The sequence below is a fragment of the Callithrix jacchus genome, chromosome 9, assembly GCF_049354715.1.
Source record: "Callithrix jacchus isolate 240 chromosome 9, calJac240_pri, whole genome shotgun sequence".
NCBI lineage: Eukaryota > Metazoa > Chordata > Mammalia > Primates > Cebidae > Callithrix > Callithrix jacchus.
The window spans coordinates 102,557,477-102,573,749 of record NC_133510.1 but is presented as its reverse complement, the minus strand read 5'-3'; the positions used below and the strand labels follow the sequence as shown (position 1 = coordinate 102,573,749).

The window sequence follows — 16,273 nt, the reverse complement described above, 5'->3', positions numbered from 1 at the left end:
TGTTTTTGTGGTGTATCACATTTTTTGACTTGTGAATGTTAAACTATCCTGCATTCCCTTTATGAAACCCACTTGATTATGGTGGATTATCTTTTTGATATGCTGTTGGATTCGGTTAGGTAGTATTTTATTCAGGATTTTTGTGTCTATGTTAATCAGGGATATTGCTCTGTAGTTTTCTTTTTTTGTTATGTCCTTTCCTAGTTTGGTATTATGGTGATTCTGGCTTCATAGAATAATTTAGGGGGGATTCTCTTTTTCTATATCTTTTGGCATAGATATCAAGAGGATTGGTGCCAATTCTTCTTTAAATATCTGACAGAACTTAGCTGTGTATCTCTCTGGTCCTGGCCCTTTATTTTCTTGATAACTTTTTAATTACCATTTCAATCTTGCTGCTTTTTATTGATCTGTTCAGAGTTTCTGTATCTTCCTGGTTTAATCTAGTAGGGTTGCATATTTCCAGGAATTTATCCGTCTCTTCTAGCTTTTCTAGTTAATGCACATAAAAGTGTTCATAGTAACCTTTAATGATCTTTTCTATTTCTGTGGCATTCGTTGTAATATCTCCTGTTTCATTTCTAATTGCAGTTATTTGGATCTTCTCTCTACTTGGTTAATCTCACTAATGGTCTATCAATTTTATTTATCTTTTAAAAGAATCAGCTTTTGGTTTATCTTTTGTATATTTTTTTGTTTCAATTTAATTTAGTTCTACTCTGATCTTGGTTATTTCTTTTCGTCTTCTGGGTTTGGATTTGGTTTTTTTTTTTTTGTTTCTCTAGCTCCTTGAGATGTGACCTTAGATTGTCTATTTGTCCTCTCAGACATTTTGATGTACACACTTGATTCTATGAACTTTTCTCTTAACATCACCTTTGCTGTATCCCACAGGTTTTGATAGATTGTGTCACTATTAGCATTCAGTTTAAATAATTTTTTAAGTTTCATCTTGATTTCATTGTTGACACAATGATCATTCAGGAGCAGGTTATTTAATTTCCATGTATTTGCATGGTTTTCAGGGTTTCTTTTGGAGTTGAGTTTCAATTTTATTCCACTGTAGTCTGAGAGAATATTTGCTACAATTTCGAGTTTCTTAAATTTGTTGAGACTTGTTTTATGGTCTAGCATATGATCTGTTTTCTTTTCTTTTTTTTTAATTGCATTTTAGGTTTTGGGGTACATGTGAAGAAGATACAAGATTGTTGCATAGGTACACACATGGCAACGTGATTTCCTGCCTTCCTCCCCTTCACCTATATCTGGCATTTCTCCCCATGCTATCTCTCCCGAACTCCCAACCCCCCACTGTCCCTCCCCTATTTGCCCCCAACAGACCCCAGTGTGTGATGCTCCCCTCCCTGTGTCCATGTGTTCTCATTGTTCAATACCAGCCTATGAGTGAGAACATGCGGTGGTGTTTGATTTTCTGCTCTTGTGTCAGTTTGCTGAGAATGATGGTTTCCAGGTTCATCCATGTCCCTACAAAGGACACGAACTCATCATTTTTGATGGCTGCATAATATTCCATGGTGTATATGTGCCACATGATCTGTTTTCAAGAATGCCCCCTGTGCTGATGAGTAGAATGTATATTCTGCAGTAGAATGTTGTCTAAATATCTGTTTAGCCCATTTGTTCTAGTATAGTTTAAGTCCATTGTTTCTTTGTTGACTTTTGTCTTGAGGACCTGTCTGCTGTCAGTGGAATATTGAAGCCCCTAACTATTATTGTGTCGCTGTCCATCTCATTTCTTAGGTCTAGTAGTTAATTGTTTTATAAATTTGGGAGCTCCAGTGTTAGGTGCATATATATTTAGGATTGTGATGTTTTCCTATTGGACTAGTTGTTTTATCAATATACAATATGACTTTTTGTCTTTTTTAACTGCTGTTGCTTTAAAGTTTGTTTTGTCTAATATAAGAATAGCTACTCCTGCTTGCTTTTGGTGTCTACGTGCATGGAATATCTTTTCCCACCTTTTTACCTTGAGTTTATGTGAGTCCTTATGTGCCAGGTGAGTCTCTTGAAGACAGCGGATACTTGGTTGGTGAATTCTCATCCATTCTACCATTCCTTATCTTTTAAGTGAAGCATTTAGGCCATTTACATTCAATGTTAGTATTAAGATGTGTTGAACTATTCTGTTTCTCATGCTATTTGTTGTCTGAATACCTTGGATTTTTGTTCATACTGTTATTGTTTTATAGATCCTGTGAGATTTATGCTTTAAGGAGATTCTATTTTGGTATATTTTGAGGATTTGTTTCACAATTTAGAACTTAAAAAAAAAAAAGATTTAGAGCTCTTTTTAGCCATACTTGTAGTGATAGCTTGGTAGTGACAAATTCTTTCAGCATTTGTTTGTCTGAAAAAGACTATCTTTTATTTATGAAGCTTAGTTTCACTGGACACAAAATTCTTGGCTGATAATTGTTTCGTTTAAGGAGGCTAAAGATAGAACCTGAATCTTTTCTAGCTTGTAGGGTTTCTGCTGAGAAATCTTCTATTAATCTGATAGGTTTTCCTTTATAGGTTACCTTAGGAAACCTGATGTTTTTGCCTCATAGGTCTTAAGATTCTTTCCTTCATCTTGACTTTAGATAACCTGATGACTACAGGTGCCGGGAAATGATTTTCTTTTTGTGTGTGATGAATTTCCCAGGTGTTTTTTGAGCTCCTTGTATTTGGATGTCTAAATCTCTAGCAAGGCTGAGTAAGTTTTTCTCTATTATCCCCTCAAACATGTTTTTCAAAACGTTTAGATTTCTTTCTTGGGAACACCAATTATTTTTAGATTTGGTCATTTAACATAAACCTAAATTTCTTGGAGGCCTTGTTCATTTTTTAAAATTCTTTTTTCTTTGTCTTTGTCAGATTGGATTAATTTGAAAGCCTTGACTTTGAGCTCTGAAGTTTTTTCTTCTACTTGTTTGACTGTTGCTGAGGCTTTCCAGTGCATTTTATAATTCTCTAAGAGTGTCCTTCATTTCCAGAAGTTGTGATTTTTTAAATTCTATCTATTTCACTAGAGATTTTTCCATTTATATTCTGTATCATTTTTTTTTTTTTTTAAATTTCATTAAGTTGGACTTCACCTTCCTCTGGTACCTCCTTTACTGGCTCAATAGTCAACTTTCTGAATTCTTTTTCTGGCAATTCAGAGGTTTCATCTTGATCTTGGCTCATTGATGGTAAGCCAGTGTCTTTTTTTGGAGGGTGTTAAAGAAACTTCTTTTGTTATATTACCAGAATTGTTTTTTCTGATTCCTTCTCATTTGGGTGGACTATATCAGAGGGAAGATCTGAGACTCAAGAGCTGCTGTAAAGATTCTTTGTCTCATGGGGTGCTCTCTTGATGTGGTGCTCTCCCTTTTCTCCTAGGGATGGGCTTCCTGAGAGCTGAACTGAAGTGATTGTTATTTTTCTTTTGGATCTAGTCTCCCAGTGGAGCTACTGGGCTCCAGGCTATTACTGGGAGTATCTGCAAAGAGTCCTGTGATGTGATCCATCTTCAGGTCTCTAAGCTATGGATACCACACCAGCACCTGCTCTGGTGGAGGTAGCATGAGAGTGAAGTGGACTCTGTGAGGGTCCTCGGTTGTATTTTTAAGTGCACTGGTTTTGTGTTGGTTGTTCTCGAGCCAGGAGATGGCGCTTTGAACAGCACATCAGCTGCAGTAGTATACGGAGGATCAGGCAGTGGGTAGGGACAGAGTTTTCATATGTCCTTTGTCTTCAGATACCAAGGCGAGTAGATAATGATCAAGTGGGGCATGTCTGAGCTCAGACTTTCCTTGGGTTGGGCTTGCTGTGGCTGCTGTGGGGGTTGGGGGTGGTTCCCAGGCCAAAGGAGTAGTATTCCAGGGGGATTATGGCTGCTTCTGCTGAGTCACACAGGTCCTTAGGAAAGTGGGGAAAAACCAGCAGCCACAGACCTCACCCAATTCCCACATAGTCCACAGTCCAAAAGGCTAGTTTTGGACTACTCCAACTGTGCTCCCCAATAGTGCCAAGTTTATTTCCAGGCAGCCCATGAGCAGAGCTAAGAACTTGCCCCAGGCTACAAGCCTCCCAGCTGAAAAAGCAAGGTGACTCACAGTTCCTTGGCTGTCCCACAGAGCCTGCAGTGACAATTACTCCTTCAATGGGTCTGTGGATTCTCTCCGCTTCCCTTGTAGGTTCCTATGGTAGTTCTTGGAGCAAAAGTTCATGATGTGGATCTCCATATGCTGCTCTCTCCATCTGAGTGGGAGCTGCAAGTCAGTCCTGCCTTCTATCCACCGTTTCCCCACTTCACTCTCAGCAGGTTCATTTTGTAATTTCCTTTCATAGAGAATCCATGGCTACTTAGTAGGGGTTCTGACCTGGCAGGCTAGTGGTGGGGTGTGTCTTGGTCAAATTGGGTGTTTACATAATTTTGGAATGAACAGAAAGACACAGAAGGTGAATACAGGGACCACTAAGAGTAAAATTAGAGAAAAGAATTGGTTGTTGAGACAAAATAGAAAGCATAGAGCCTAAAATGGTACTCAAAACTAGAAGAGCCTGAAGAGCCAAAATAAGAATTGAAGATTACCAATGTGATGCAAAATATTTTCTTTCTTTGATTTTTTACTTTCTTCATTGCTTAACATTTAGTCCATAAAAGTAAGAATTGGGAGGGAACCCAGCTCCTCCGGCCTCCCTTTCTCTTTCATTTCCTTAACTGTGCCGTTCTCCAGGATTCTGGTTCAGTCTTGCTAGCCAAGGCCAGGGAATTGTTATTCTTGGCATCATCCTGGGAGCTGGAAGGTAAAATTCTGCAAGACTCCTGCATTCTTCCTAAACCCTTGAGAGTCTTCAGAGTAGAGAATTTATAAGACAAGCAAACATTCCTCCGAATAATACTGCTCACCTATTACAGTATACCTCTAATCAACCATTATGCTAAAAGACCATCTCCCTGCCATGGGTTGGGAAAGGAGAGGAAACAAAAGTAAGAGAAAGCAGGGAGAGAGCACACTCTCCCAACCATCTGTTCATTGCACTGCTTTTTGTGGTTGAATTGAGATCTTGGACTTTTAGATGTCCTCTAACTCTTAGAGTTGTTGACTCTTTGGTAGAACTTCTCTGGTGTAGATAAGACCAAAGGTCTTATCGGCTTGAAACTACTAGTCAATCATTCTACTCTTTAGCACACAAATGTGGCCTCTTGCATGTAGAGAATTTTAAAGTGACTATAGCCTTGTGGTCTGTTCTTTTTATAGATGAAAGTAGCATTTGATCATAGCCTGAAGGAAAGTAATTTTAGAACTGCAATGTGGCTGACTTTTTTCCCGAAATAGAAAAATTTAATCTTTTACAAAAGCAATTTTGTTTTCTTTTTATACACCTTTCCCTCTTTCATCTGAATACTTTATCTTGCCAACATCATCTCCATTCACTTTTCCACACATATCCTGTGCTTCAGCCAAGCCAAACTATTTATAGTTTCCCAAAGGCATAATGCTCGTTCATGCTTCGGCCCTGTTGCATATTCTGTTTTCTTTGCTTGTAATGCTTCTCCCTCTTTGAATTCTTGAGGGCACTCATTCCCTAAGGCTATTCTTACATTTTTTTCCCTTTACTTTCTCTTTCTGTCCATAACCTAACTTTCTACTCTCACCCCTTCATTTGGTTAGTGGCTCATTCTTTTGTGTTCCCATGTTGCTTCATTTGTAACATAAATAATACAATTTTGTAATTATATTTGCCCTTCTATGTTTTCCATTAATCAGCTCCTTCAAAACAAGGCTGAAAGTCGAGGCACCATTGAAGCACAGACATGTTGGCCATGTTATAGATGTTAACCGAACTTTTACTATATTAGTTATCTATTGCTACTTGTGGCCGAAAACAACCAGTTAATTATTTCACAGGATCAGGAATCTATGAGGGACTTAGTGGGATGCCTCTGACTCAGAATTTCCCATGAGGTTGTAGGCAAGCTGTTGGCTGCAACTGCAGTCTTTTCAAGGTTTGACTGGGGCTGAAGGATTTGCTTCCAGGCTAACTCATATGGTTGTTAACAAGGTTTGGTTTCTGGTGGGTTGTTGAACTGAGGGCCTCAGCTCCTTACCATGCCACATGGGCCTTTGCATAAGGTTCTTCACGATGTGGTTATTTGCTTTCCTCAGTGCAAGAGATCTGAGAAAGAGGACACACACAACTCAGAAGCCACAGTCTTTTTTATAACCTATTCTCAAAAGTACATGTCATCTCTTCTTTATTAGAAGCAATTCAGCAAGTTCAACTCACACTCTAGGGGAGAAAATTTCACAAAACTGCGAATACCATGAGATGGGGCTGAACTGGGCCCATCTTAGAGGCTGCCTACCACACATTTCATCTGGTAAAGTTGCTGGCTGATTAAGACCTGAATATTTAACACTATTTTTGTTATAGTAATGGAAGTTCTAGCTCCATATATTCAACAGAATTGTTAATTTTTAACAGACCTTCACTAAGAGAAAGTAAAATGTGTTAACTATTTGGAATATAAATATTTATCTTAAATTACCGTTAAATATTAAGTTACTCAATTGGCCCATAGAGAGCACTTTCTCACTGAAAATAATGAAACAGGATACTTGGGCTATTTTACTTATGATTTTTGTACTGTCTCTCCCAGAAGTGGTAGTCATGTATGATCAGTAAAACAAAGATACTTTAAAATTAAAGATTTTGTTGGTCTTATTTATCTATTCAATGAGCATATTTTGAACACTTGCTATGTACAAAGGACTGCCCTGGTGTTAGATATAATGCCATTTTTGTACAAATGATAAATTTCTACCTTCATTCTGAAAACCTTAGTTTTTAATTTCACAGTGAGAATGCTCATATATGAATATGAAATATGCAATATGAATATGGAAAGGAAAATGTATAATAAAACATTCTTCTAGGTCTCTCCATAAAAGGAAAAACATTTCCATAGGAAGTACTTAAGACAGGGATCTACAAATTATGGCCAATGAACTTAATCTTGTCCACTGCTTGTTTTTGTAAATAAAATTTTCTTGGAATACAGACACACCCATTTGCTTATATATTTTCTGTGGCCGCTTTCTTGCCACCCATGGAGAGTACAGTAGTTACCACAAAGATCATGTCACTTTACAGAGCTTAGAATATTTACCATCTGGCTCTTTACAGAAAACTTTTGTCAACCCCTGACTTAACATCAAAAAATAAAAATTGTACTTTATAAATTGTTAGATTAGGATTTATTAAATAATTATATTTGATGATTACTTAGTGATACAAGTGATATACTTAGGATTTTCCATAATAAGGCATCAAGCCACCTGTCTAGTTACATTTGCTATTATGATTATATTCATACATCTGATAATAATAGTGATAGATAATTCTATTGGGTGCTTATTATGTGTCAGGCAATGTATTAAACACACACACACACACACACACGTATCTATATATGCCTCATTTGTCTTTATAGCACTATGTGAAAGGCACTATTTTTATAGATGAGGAAACTGAGGTTAAATACAACAGAATTTCAGCTTAGGTTGTTCTGATTTCAAAGCCCAAAGTCTTTGTACATGACTGCTCCATTTCTTAGCATTTCCTCCACGAATATTATATTTTATTCAAACTGAACCATTCTTCATTCCACAAATGTGCTTCTTTCCCATCTCTCTACCATTTGCTCAACCTACTTCCAGCTCTTGGAATGCCCTTTCCAGCCATTTCTTCACACCTGAATTTTACTAATCTATCAGAAACCTTCATAATTCCTGCTTTTTTCCCCATGACACCTTTCCTGAGTTCCTATCCAGAAGTAATGTCAGTCCTATTCTTCAGCTGAATAGCATCTATCATGGTTTCTGGTATACTTAAAATGCTTGATACATTCTGGGAAATGATGTTAAAATACTAGACTGTAATGTTACACATGAATTATTTCATATTCATAGAATATTTTTCTTCTAAAAGCTAAATAAACTACAAGTGTTTCTTCTAAGGTTGTTGTTATAGAGAAAACTGGCATTCATAGTGAATAATCTAGTATATAGGTCTTTTATTTCAATCTGAAATTGCAAGTATACTTTGCAGTTTTCTCTAAGCAGTTTTATGTGCCTCATTTCCTTTTTATCGGCAATGTTTTGTAACTGTATATGTGAAATGTAGGTTGAGCATGTAAAACTGTCTTGGTCACAGGCTGCCATTTTACCAAGTCTACTGGATAATTGGTATTTTTTTGTGAATTATATTATCAAGGGCATTTTGGGAATAAAATAAACTTATTAAAGCTATTATATATCTTCTGGAATATGCTTCTCATTTGGATTTTCCTTGAAAGGATCATGGAATTATTATAAAAGCCAGACTACCTTTCTTTATATTAACAAGTACATTTGTGTTGGTTGCCATTGACACAGGTTTTACTTTATCTACTTTATTTTATTTATTACTTTCAAAGGATTGCATTAAGCTAAGACCTACAGAGAGAGAATATGACTTCATAAAAAATATAACCTAGTCTGGAAGAGTTAATGAGCAATGTAAGGTAGTATAAAATCAAATTATCAGTGTAATGCTATAGCTCATGGATTCAGAAGATGGATATAGTCTTTTCTAAATAATTTAGTACTTGATTATCCACTGTCTTATACTATGTATTGAAATACTTAGAAAAAACATTCAAGAAGCTTTTGGCTTACAGTCTGCAGGGAGTTCCCAGAATTTTCTTCTGGCTTTAATGCAACAGCAGTTAACAAGATGACCCCTTGCCATGGATCATTCCTGTTGTGGTTAATTTTATAAGTTCAACTTAGCTAGTCCATGAGATGCCCACACATTTGGCTAAACATTAATTGGGAGGTATCTGTGAAGGTGTTTTCAGATGAGATTAATATTTGAATGGCAGACTGAGTAAAGCAAATCATCTACCCTACTGTTGTTGGCCTTATTCAATAAATTGAAGACTGAATTGAACAAAAAGGATGAGTAAAGGAGAATTTCTCCTGCCTGACCTCTTGAGCTGGAACATTTTTTTTTTTTTCTGGCCTTTGGACTTGGACTGAAATGTTGGCTCTTCACCTCGAGTCTGCCAACCTTTGGATTAGAATTTACACCATCAGTTTTCTTGGTTCTCAGGCCTTTGGATTTGCAATGGAACTACAGATGGGCTCTCCCGAATCTCCAGCTTACCAAGTGCAGATCTTTGGACTTCTTAGTCTCCATTAATCACATGAGCCAATTCCTTATAGTAAATCTCTTTCTAGATAACTAGAAAGATAGATATATCTTATTGATCCTGTTTCTCTGGATAACTTTGACCAATACAGGTCCTCAAAGGATCGTCTCCTATTTCTGGAACTAAATTCTGTCCCTACCAATTTGTGTTAATAGCTAAAAGATACTGGTCTCAAATCTCACACAAGTATTCTGGGTGTGTTGTCTACAAAGCATTACTATTTATTTTCTTGCTTTCCCTCTGGTTTCTTTGATTTTCCATATTTTATTTGAATTCTGATGGTATTTGCTTTGGTAATGGAAAAGGAAACTCATATTTTGAAAACCCTACTATGTGCCTGATAACATGCAAGTTATCTTTCTCTTATTTTATCTGCACACATTATAGAAGATGATAATTAATTATTTGCATTTTTACAGTTAAGAAAACTGAAATACAGAAAGATTAAATTATCTAGTGTTACATAGCCAAATTGTTCACAAACTTCAACATCTGGTATTAAGATGCAAGTTTTGATGTTTTAAAAAATTAACATTTATTAAAGGACAAAGAGTTATATTTAAATGTATATCTTGTAACAACAAGAAGGATAATAAGCAACACAGAACTGATGATGAAACAAACAGTAGAACAGGATTGCATGAGTCACAACCACAAATCCAGAAACAGACCCTCTAAGACTTCAAATATTGAAATGATCAGATTAAAAAAACAAAACCAGAATACTTGCCATTTATAAAAGTAAGCTTGAAAATGTTTTTAGGAACTGAAAAATACAAACTAGTGGCATCGTATACTTAAGTAAGAACCAAATAGAAATTTTAGAACTGAAAGGTCTTCTAAAATTAAGAAAATGGTTTGATAGCAGACTTGACACAGCTTAAGCAAACTTCCTGCTTCAGTTTTCCAAGTAGCTGGAAGTACAGGCTTGTACCATTGCACCCAGCTTTAATCCATTTTGAGTTAGTTTTTGTATATAGTGTGAGATGAAGGTCTAATTTTATTCTTCTGCATGTGAACATCCAGTGTCCTAATGCCATGTATTGAAGACACTGTCTTTTCTGCATTGTGTGTTGTTGGCACCTTTGAAAGAAATTAACCATAAATATATGTATTTATTTCTGGGATTTCTTTTCTTTTCCATTGGTCAATGTGTCTGTTTCTATGCCAGCACCAAGCTGTTTTGATTATTATAGCTTTGTAGTATATTTTGGAGTCAGGTAGTGTAATGTATCCAGTTTTGTTCCTTTTGTTCAAGATTGCTTTGTCTATTCAGGATCCATTAAAAAAAAAAGTTTTGGTCTATTTCAATAATTCAGAACATTTCAACACATGTCCAGAATCTAATTATTTATCATCAACTCAAAAATGCTAACACCATGACTTCTAGTGTGGGTCTCTAGTCTTAACGTATCTTCCTGCTTCCAAATATTAAATACTGTGCTATATAGTACTCACAAACATACCTAAAGATGTCTTTATGGTTGACATTTTTGTTTTTATTATTTATTTTTTATAGTGTCTATGTTCTACTTTTTAAGTTTCTGGAAGTTGATTCAACACTATTTTGAAGTAGAGTCTGCTTCTACCTTAGCTATGCCAATCTTCTTCAGGCTCTGTTCCTGTGAACCCAATCATACCTATGCATATATTTTGCATACCTATTATGACATGCTAACCAGTAGAAGGGCAACATGGCATCAATCTGAAGTTTGAATCCTTTTTTTGCCAGTAACTGGCAATATAACTTTGAGATGAGTTTCTCCGTAAAATAGGGGCGGTGGTAATAGAACCTATTTCATAGGATAATTGGGGTATTAAATAAGATTCAATAAGTAAAAATTTAGCAAGATGTCTTCACATAATAAATATTCAATAAAAGTTATCTATTATTATTATTATTATGTCACTCCCTGCTCAGTCTTCAATATTTCTCATTGCCTACAAAATTAAGTATACTTATATTCTAATAAAACTTCCTTTTACTCTTCCAAACTTATCTCTAGTTTCTTTGTAACATAAAATAACAGCTCAGCCATGCTCTTCCTACCTTCATGCTCTAATTTTTTATCTTTTCTCTCAGCTTTCTCGCCTGAAAACTGAAGTCTTTCACAGCTGTCTTTTGTCCAAACCAGAGTCTAATTGCTCTCTTACCCCACTCTGTTTTTTAAAAAATCATGCTTCCTTTTTCTGTTATCAATTCTCAAGTTATATTGCATTGTAATTTGTTTACATGTCTGATGCCACATTTAAAAGTATACTTCTGGGCTGGGTGCAGTGGCTCATGCCTGTAATCCCAGAACTCTAGGAGGTTGAGGTGGGTGGATCACTAGAGCTCAGGAGTTCAAGACCAGTCTGGGCAACACGGCAAAACCCCATTTCTAAGAAAAATACAAAAAATTAGCCAGATATGGTGAGGTGCAACAGTAGTCCCAGCTACTCAGGAGACTGAGGTGGGAGAGTCACCTGAGTATGGGAAGTTGAGGCTGCAGTGAGCTGCGTTCATGTCACTGTACTCTAACCTGGGTGATGGTAAAGAGACCCTGTCTCAAAAAAGAAAAGAGAAGAAGAAAAAAAAAACCCAACAACAGTATACTTCTCAAGGGCAGGGATCCTTTTAAAAAAATTCATGAAGGCCAGGTGCAGTGGCTCACACCTTTAATACCAGCACTTTGGGAGGCCGAGGCGGGTGGATCATGAGGTCAAGAGATCAAGACCATTCTGGCCAACATGGTGAAACCCCGTCTCTACTAAAAATACGAAAAGTAGCTGGGTGTGGTGGCATGCGCCTGTAGTCCCAGCTATTCCGGAGGCTGAGGCAGGAGAATTGCTTGAACCCAGGAGGCAGAGGTTGCAGTGAGCCGAGATCCCACCACTGCACTCTAGCCTGGTGCCTGGTGACAGAGCAAGACTCTGTCTCAAAAAAAAAAAAAATTCATAGATTTTATTGTTAGAACTTTTTAGGTTCACAGCAAAATTGAGCAGAAATTATAAAGTTTATGTATTCCCATATACAAAGCTTCGGTTACTGTCAACATTCTGCACCAAAATGATAATTGTTTTAATTGATGAACCTACTAGACACATCATTATCACCCAAAGTTTATAGTTTACATAGGTTCATTCTTGGTTTGTACATCCCATGAGTTGGACAAATATGTAATGATATATCTCCACTATTATATTATTAAATAGAATCGTTTTACTGCCCTGAAAATCCTCAGTGCTTAAACTATTCACCCCTACCCCTCCCAACCCAGTCTCTGGCCAAAGATTCTTCCTAGTTAATCTTTAGAACATAACATAATATTTGACTCATTGTTGCCCCAAATAAGAGTTTTAACATGTGTGGTTTTTAGATGAATGAAAGAAGGAATAGATTGGAGAGTATCAGAGCATCTTGCTGACTAATGTTTTGTGTGTTTCCATATTGACTCATACTGTTCTATTCTACTCAGAAGACCACCCCAACCTCTTCTGTGATGCCAATTTAAATCCCACCTTTTCCATTAAATCTTAGAAGAGTGTACTCTGGACAGTTTTAAGACTTGTTTTATGAGTCATCTAAGTAATTCTATGTGTCACACTTGAATTTTTGTTTTATGAGCCTGTGTAGGATTCCTTAGTGAGACTAAATTATATTTTTATATGGTAGGTAGAGTTTTATGATAATTCATCCCTTTGCATTTTATGAGGAAAAGATGCCTTGATAAATTCTCGTATTTCACTGGGGATTGCAGACAATGGTCAGGAACAGAAAAACTTCCTGGTCTATAAAAAATTCACAGTCTCAGTCTCTTTTGCAATCAGTTCAGCTAACTGTCTAGGAAAGAAAATTATTGGGAACTTATTAAAAACAACAGAGAAGTAAACTTTTTTTTTGGTAGATTTGAGCTTGCAGCATTTTCGTAAAAAGCTATTGAGGGTTGCCAAATTGTTGTTAAAATAAAATAACTTATATGTGCTAGCAGAAGTTATTTATAGAATAATTTACATCCTTTCCCAAGTATTTTAAACATTCTAAAATGGAATCTTTGATGTCTGTTATTTTGCTTTAATACAAAGTTAAGAAGAAAATGTTACGCATGTTGTTGATTTTCAAGTCATCTTTTATTCCCTCCCTCCTCATAAGAGAAGATTAATTTAGATTTTGAAATTTCATTCATTTAGTTTTGACCACATAGAATGCTATACTTATCTATCTTGTATTTATCTACATTATAAAACCATTTTGCACAAAGTTTGGTTTTTCGTCAAGCTTCATTCACCAGGATGCTTTTCTATAGTCAATGGGATTTCTAGGAAAAGTTATTTGAGGAGTCTTGAATTTGGATTTTATGCATCATGGAGATATGAAACTCCTACTTTAATAAAGATTAATACTCACTTAAGATATTATTGGGAAGACTTTAGCCCAACCATATAATAAAATTATATTCTTTTTAGTTAAGGTAAAATTTTAGTTATTTATATAGTAGTAGCAGTCTTAAGAGCTATGCTGGACAATCTATCATTATGAATTAAATAATAATATTCTTGTCTTGGAACATTCCAGGGGGTGACAGTTACCATTTTAAAAAGAAATAAAGTATTTAATTAACATTGTCTTTAAAATATACCAGAGTATATTCCTCATTATGATCTTGTAATTGGTAACAGTTTTAAAAGTTGAAATCTCAATTTATGTTCAGAAAAGTAATTTTGAGTCTTAAAAGGTAAACTGAGTGATTAGGTTCATGGCAGTTCTATTTTTATTTGCAGATAATACCTCTGAGATAGCAGTTACTACTCCAGGAACGAGTAACCATAGAAACAGCTCAACAGGCCCAACACCTGACTGCTCACCTCCATCCCCTGATACTGCCCTCAAAAATATTGTAAAAGTCATTCGACCCCAGGTAAGTGCCCAGAATGACATCATTTTCCCTATAATGTTTTCTTATTTTGAATCAATGCATGTACATCACTTATATTGCAATGCCCGGGCTATTTTATGTGGTATGTCACTGGATTTCTAAATTAAAAGAAGGGACTCAGAAGAGGATGCTTACTTCCTTTGAAGTTGGTGATAAACAACTGTATTTGTTTTTGAAAAAAATGTATTGTGCCTATTACGTGAAGTAGTAAGTGAGACTTAGAAAAATAGCCATTTCACATCATTTTTCTCTCACATTTTAATAATTATGCTCCAGTTATTGGGCTGTGACATACTTTCTGGTGTTTCCTGCTCCTTTTGCCTTTATTCCTCTGGACAATGCTGCATGATTTGTGATTATTTCTCTGTCCTCCAACTCCAGTGATTTTTATATTTCTCTAACTTCTTTATCTTTATGGTTTCAACTAATGTTGTCTGCATTTAATATTGTTCCTTGTTTTCCTCCAGTGTTCACAGTCCTTCAGCTAGTCTCTCTTTATTCTTTGTTCTTTTTTCCATCCCTGTCACTTTCCTGTATGGATTTCTCTCTTTCCTCCTTTCTCTTTCAGTTGGATTTTCCAGTAGGCGGTTTGCAGGCAAGCTTTAGAAATATCATTGGGACAAGCTGTTCTGTGATATTTCATTGAAAATAGCACTTATAAAGCTGTTTGCATTATATTTTTGCCAACAGATGGACTCAGAACATGAAATTGGTGGTGTTCTCAACCTGGCTCATTCTGAATGGGCCTCATAAAATCCAAGACAGGGGGACTTTGGATTCAATTAATGCCATTCATCATCTACTTAGATATAGAGTATGAATAAATCCTGTAGCCAAATTGTAGGGCAGATGTGACTTTCAAGACTATTTAGGTCTAAATGAGCAATAGTTGGTTTAATATTTTTCCTTCTTTAACATAAGCTATTTTAGATCATTTTTATTATAATCTTCATCCTCATTAATAAAATGGCACTTAAATTCTGAATATCCACTGCAGCTTATAGAACACTTTCATGTGAATTGTTTCCTATATCCTTCATCAATTCAAGTGCAATTTATGTTTCAGTGTTATAGATAAAGTTATTGGCACTCCAAAGAGGCTACATTGTCCAACTGATTTTGAGTTTCTTTTTCTAACTTTAGTCTATTTGCCTCTTCCAGTCCTACTCAGAGGTTAGAAAAATCCTCATGAAGTTGTATAATTTGACACATCTTTAGAATTAGGTTGTATAATTCCATTTTCATATGGAATATGAAGGTTGAGGGGCATTTAGGCACAGGTAACGTTTGACACAGTGACCCAATATGTGGAGGAGAAAATGTTTTCCAAAATTTCTTCTGCTAGGCACAGTGGCATGCACTTGTAATCCTAGCTACTGGGGAGGCTGAGGCAAAGAATCACTTGAGCCTAGGAGTTCTAGACCAGCCCAGATAACATAATGACACCTTCATCTCATTAAAAAAAAAAAAAAAAGTCCTCTTTTTCAAGGAAATTTTATCGGGTCTATTTGCTTTAAGATAAACCTCACTAAACCCAGCTTTAGATGCTTTCTGTCATGTTTGTTGACACTAGTTCTCTCATATGTAAGGTAAACTCTAGGGTTATTGTGTTTCTAGTACATTTCTAGCATTTTAAAGCTATTTAGATAATACATTGACCTATATATGTTAATAAAATTCATTACTACATATATCTGTTTTTATACCAATGTAAATTCTCTAATGTAAATGCACTTGGTCATTCAATGAAAGAAAAACAGATTCTTTTTATAGATCTATGATTTGAATGACTGAGGCATTATTTTATAAATCCTTCTCTACATATTTTAATTGAGTGTAGGTTAGCTTGGTAAACTTTGAAGAAATCTAAAGGTAGAATTAAAGCCAGAAATTCCATCTTGACCCTATTCCTTGGTGCTGTCAGAACTTAAATATTTATCTTAGTAATGGACTCCACCTTTCTTAAATGTTATAACATTGCTTTAAGGAGAAAAACAAAGAAGTGAGAAAGTTAAGTAATTCAGGATGATGGTATTTAAATTAGAACCAATACAGACTGTATTTACGTAATAAAACAATAACAGCTATATATCACTATCTATATCTA

The 16,273-nt window shown here is 35.7% G+C and overlaps 1 protein-coding gene across 13 annotated transcripts in view; it reads left to right on the top strand.

Annotated features, from left to right (window-relative positions):
- Nucleotides 1-16,273, top strand: part of ANKS1B (ankyrin repeat and sterile alpha motif domain containing 1B) — a 1,309,735-nt gene that overhangs the window by 561,607 nt on the left and 731,855 nt on the right. For all 13 annotated transcript variants that reach the window (XM_002752897.7, XM_009004424.5, XM_009004428.4 and 10 more), the window contains exon 11: nucleotides 14,012-14,148. In XM_002752897.7, the coding sequence (XP_002752943.1) occupies nucleotides 14,012-14,148 (137 nt within the window). The remainder of the gene's footprint in view (nucleotides 1-14,011; nucleotides 14,149-16,273) is intronic.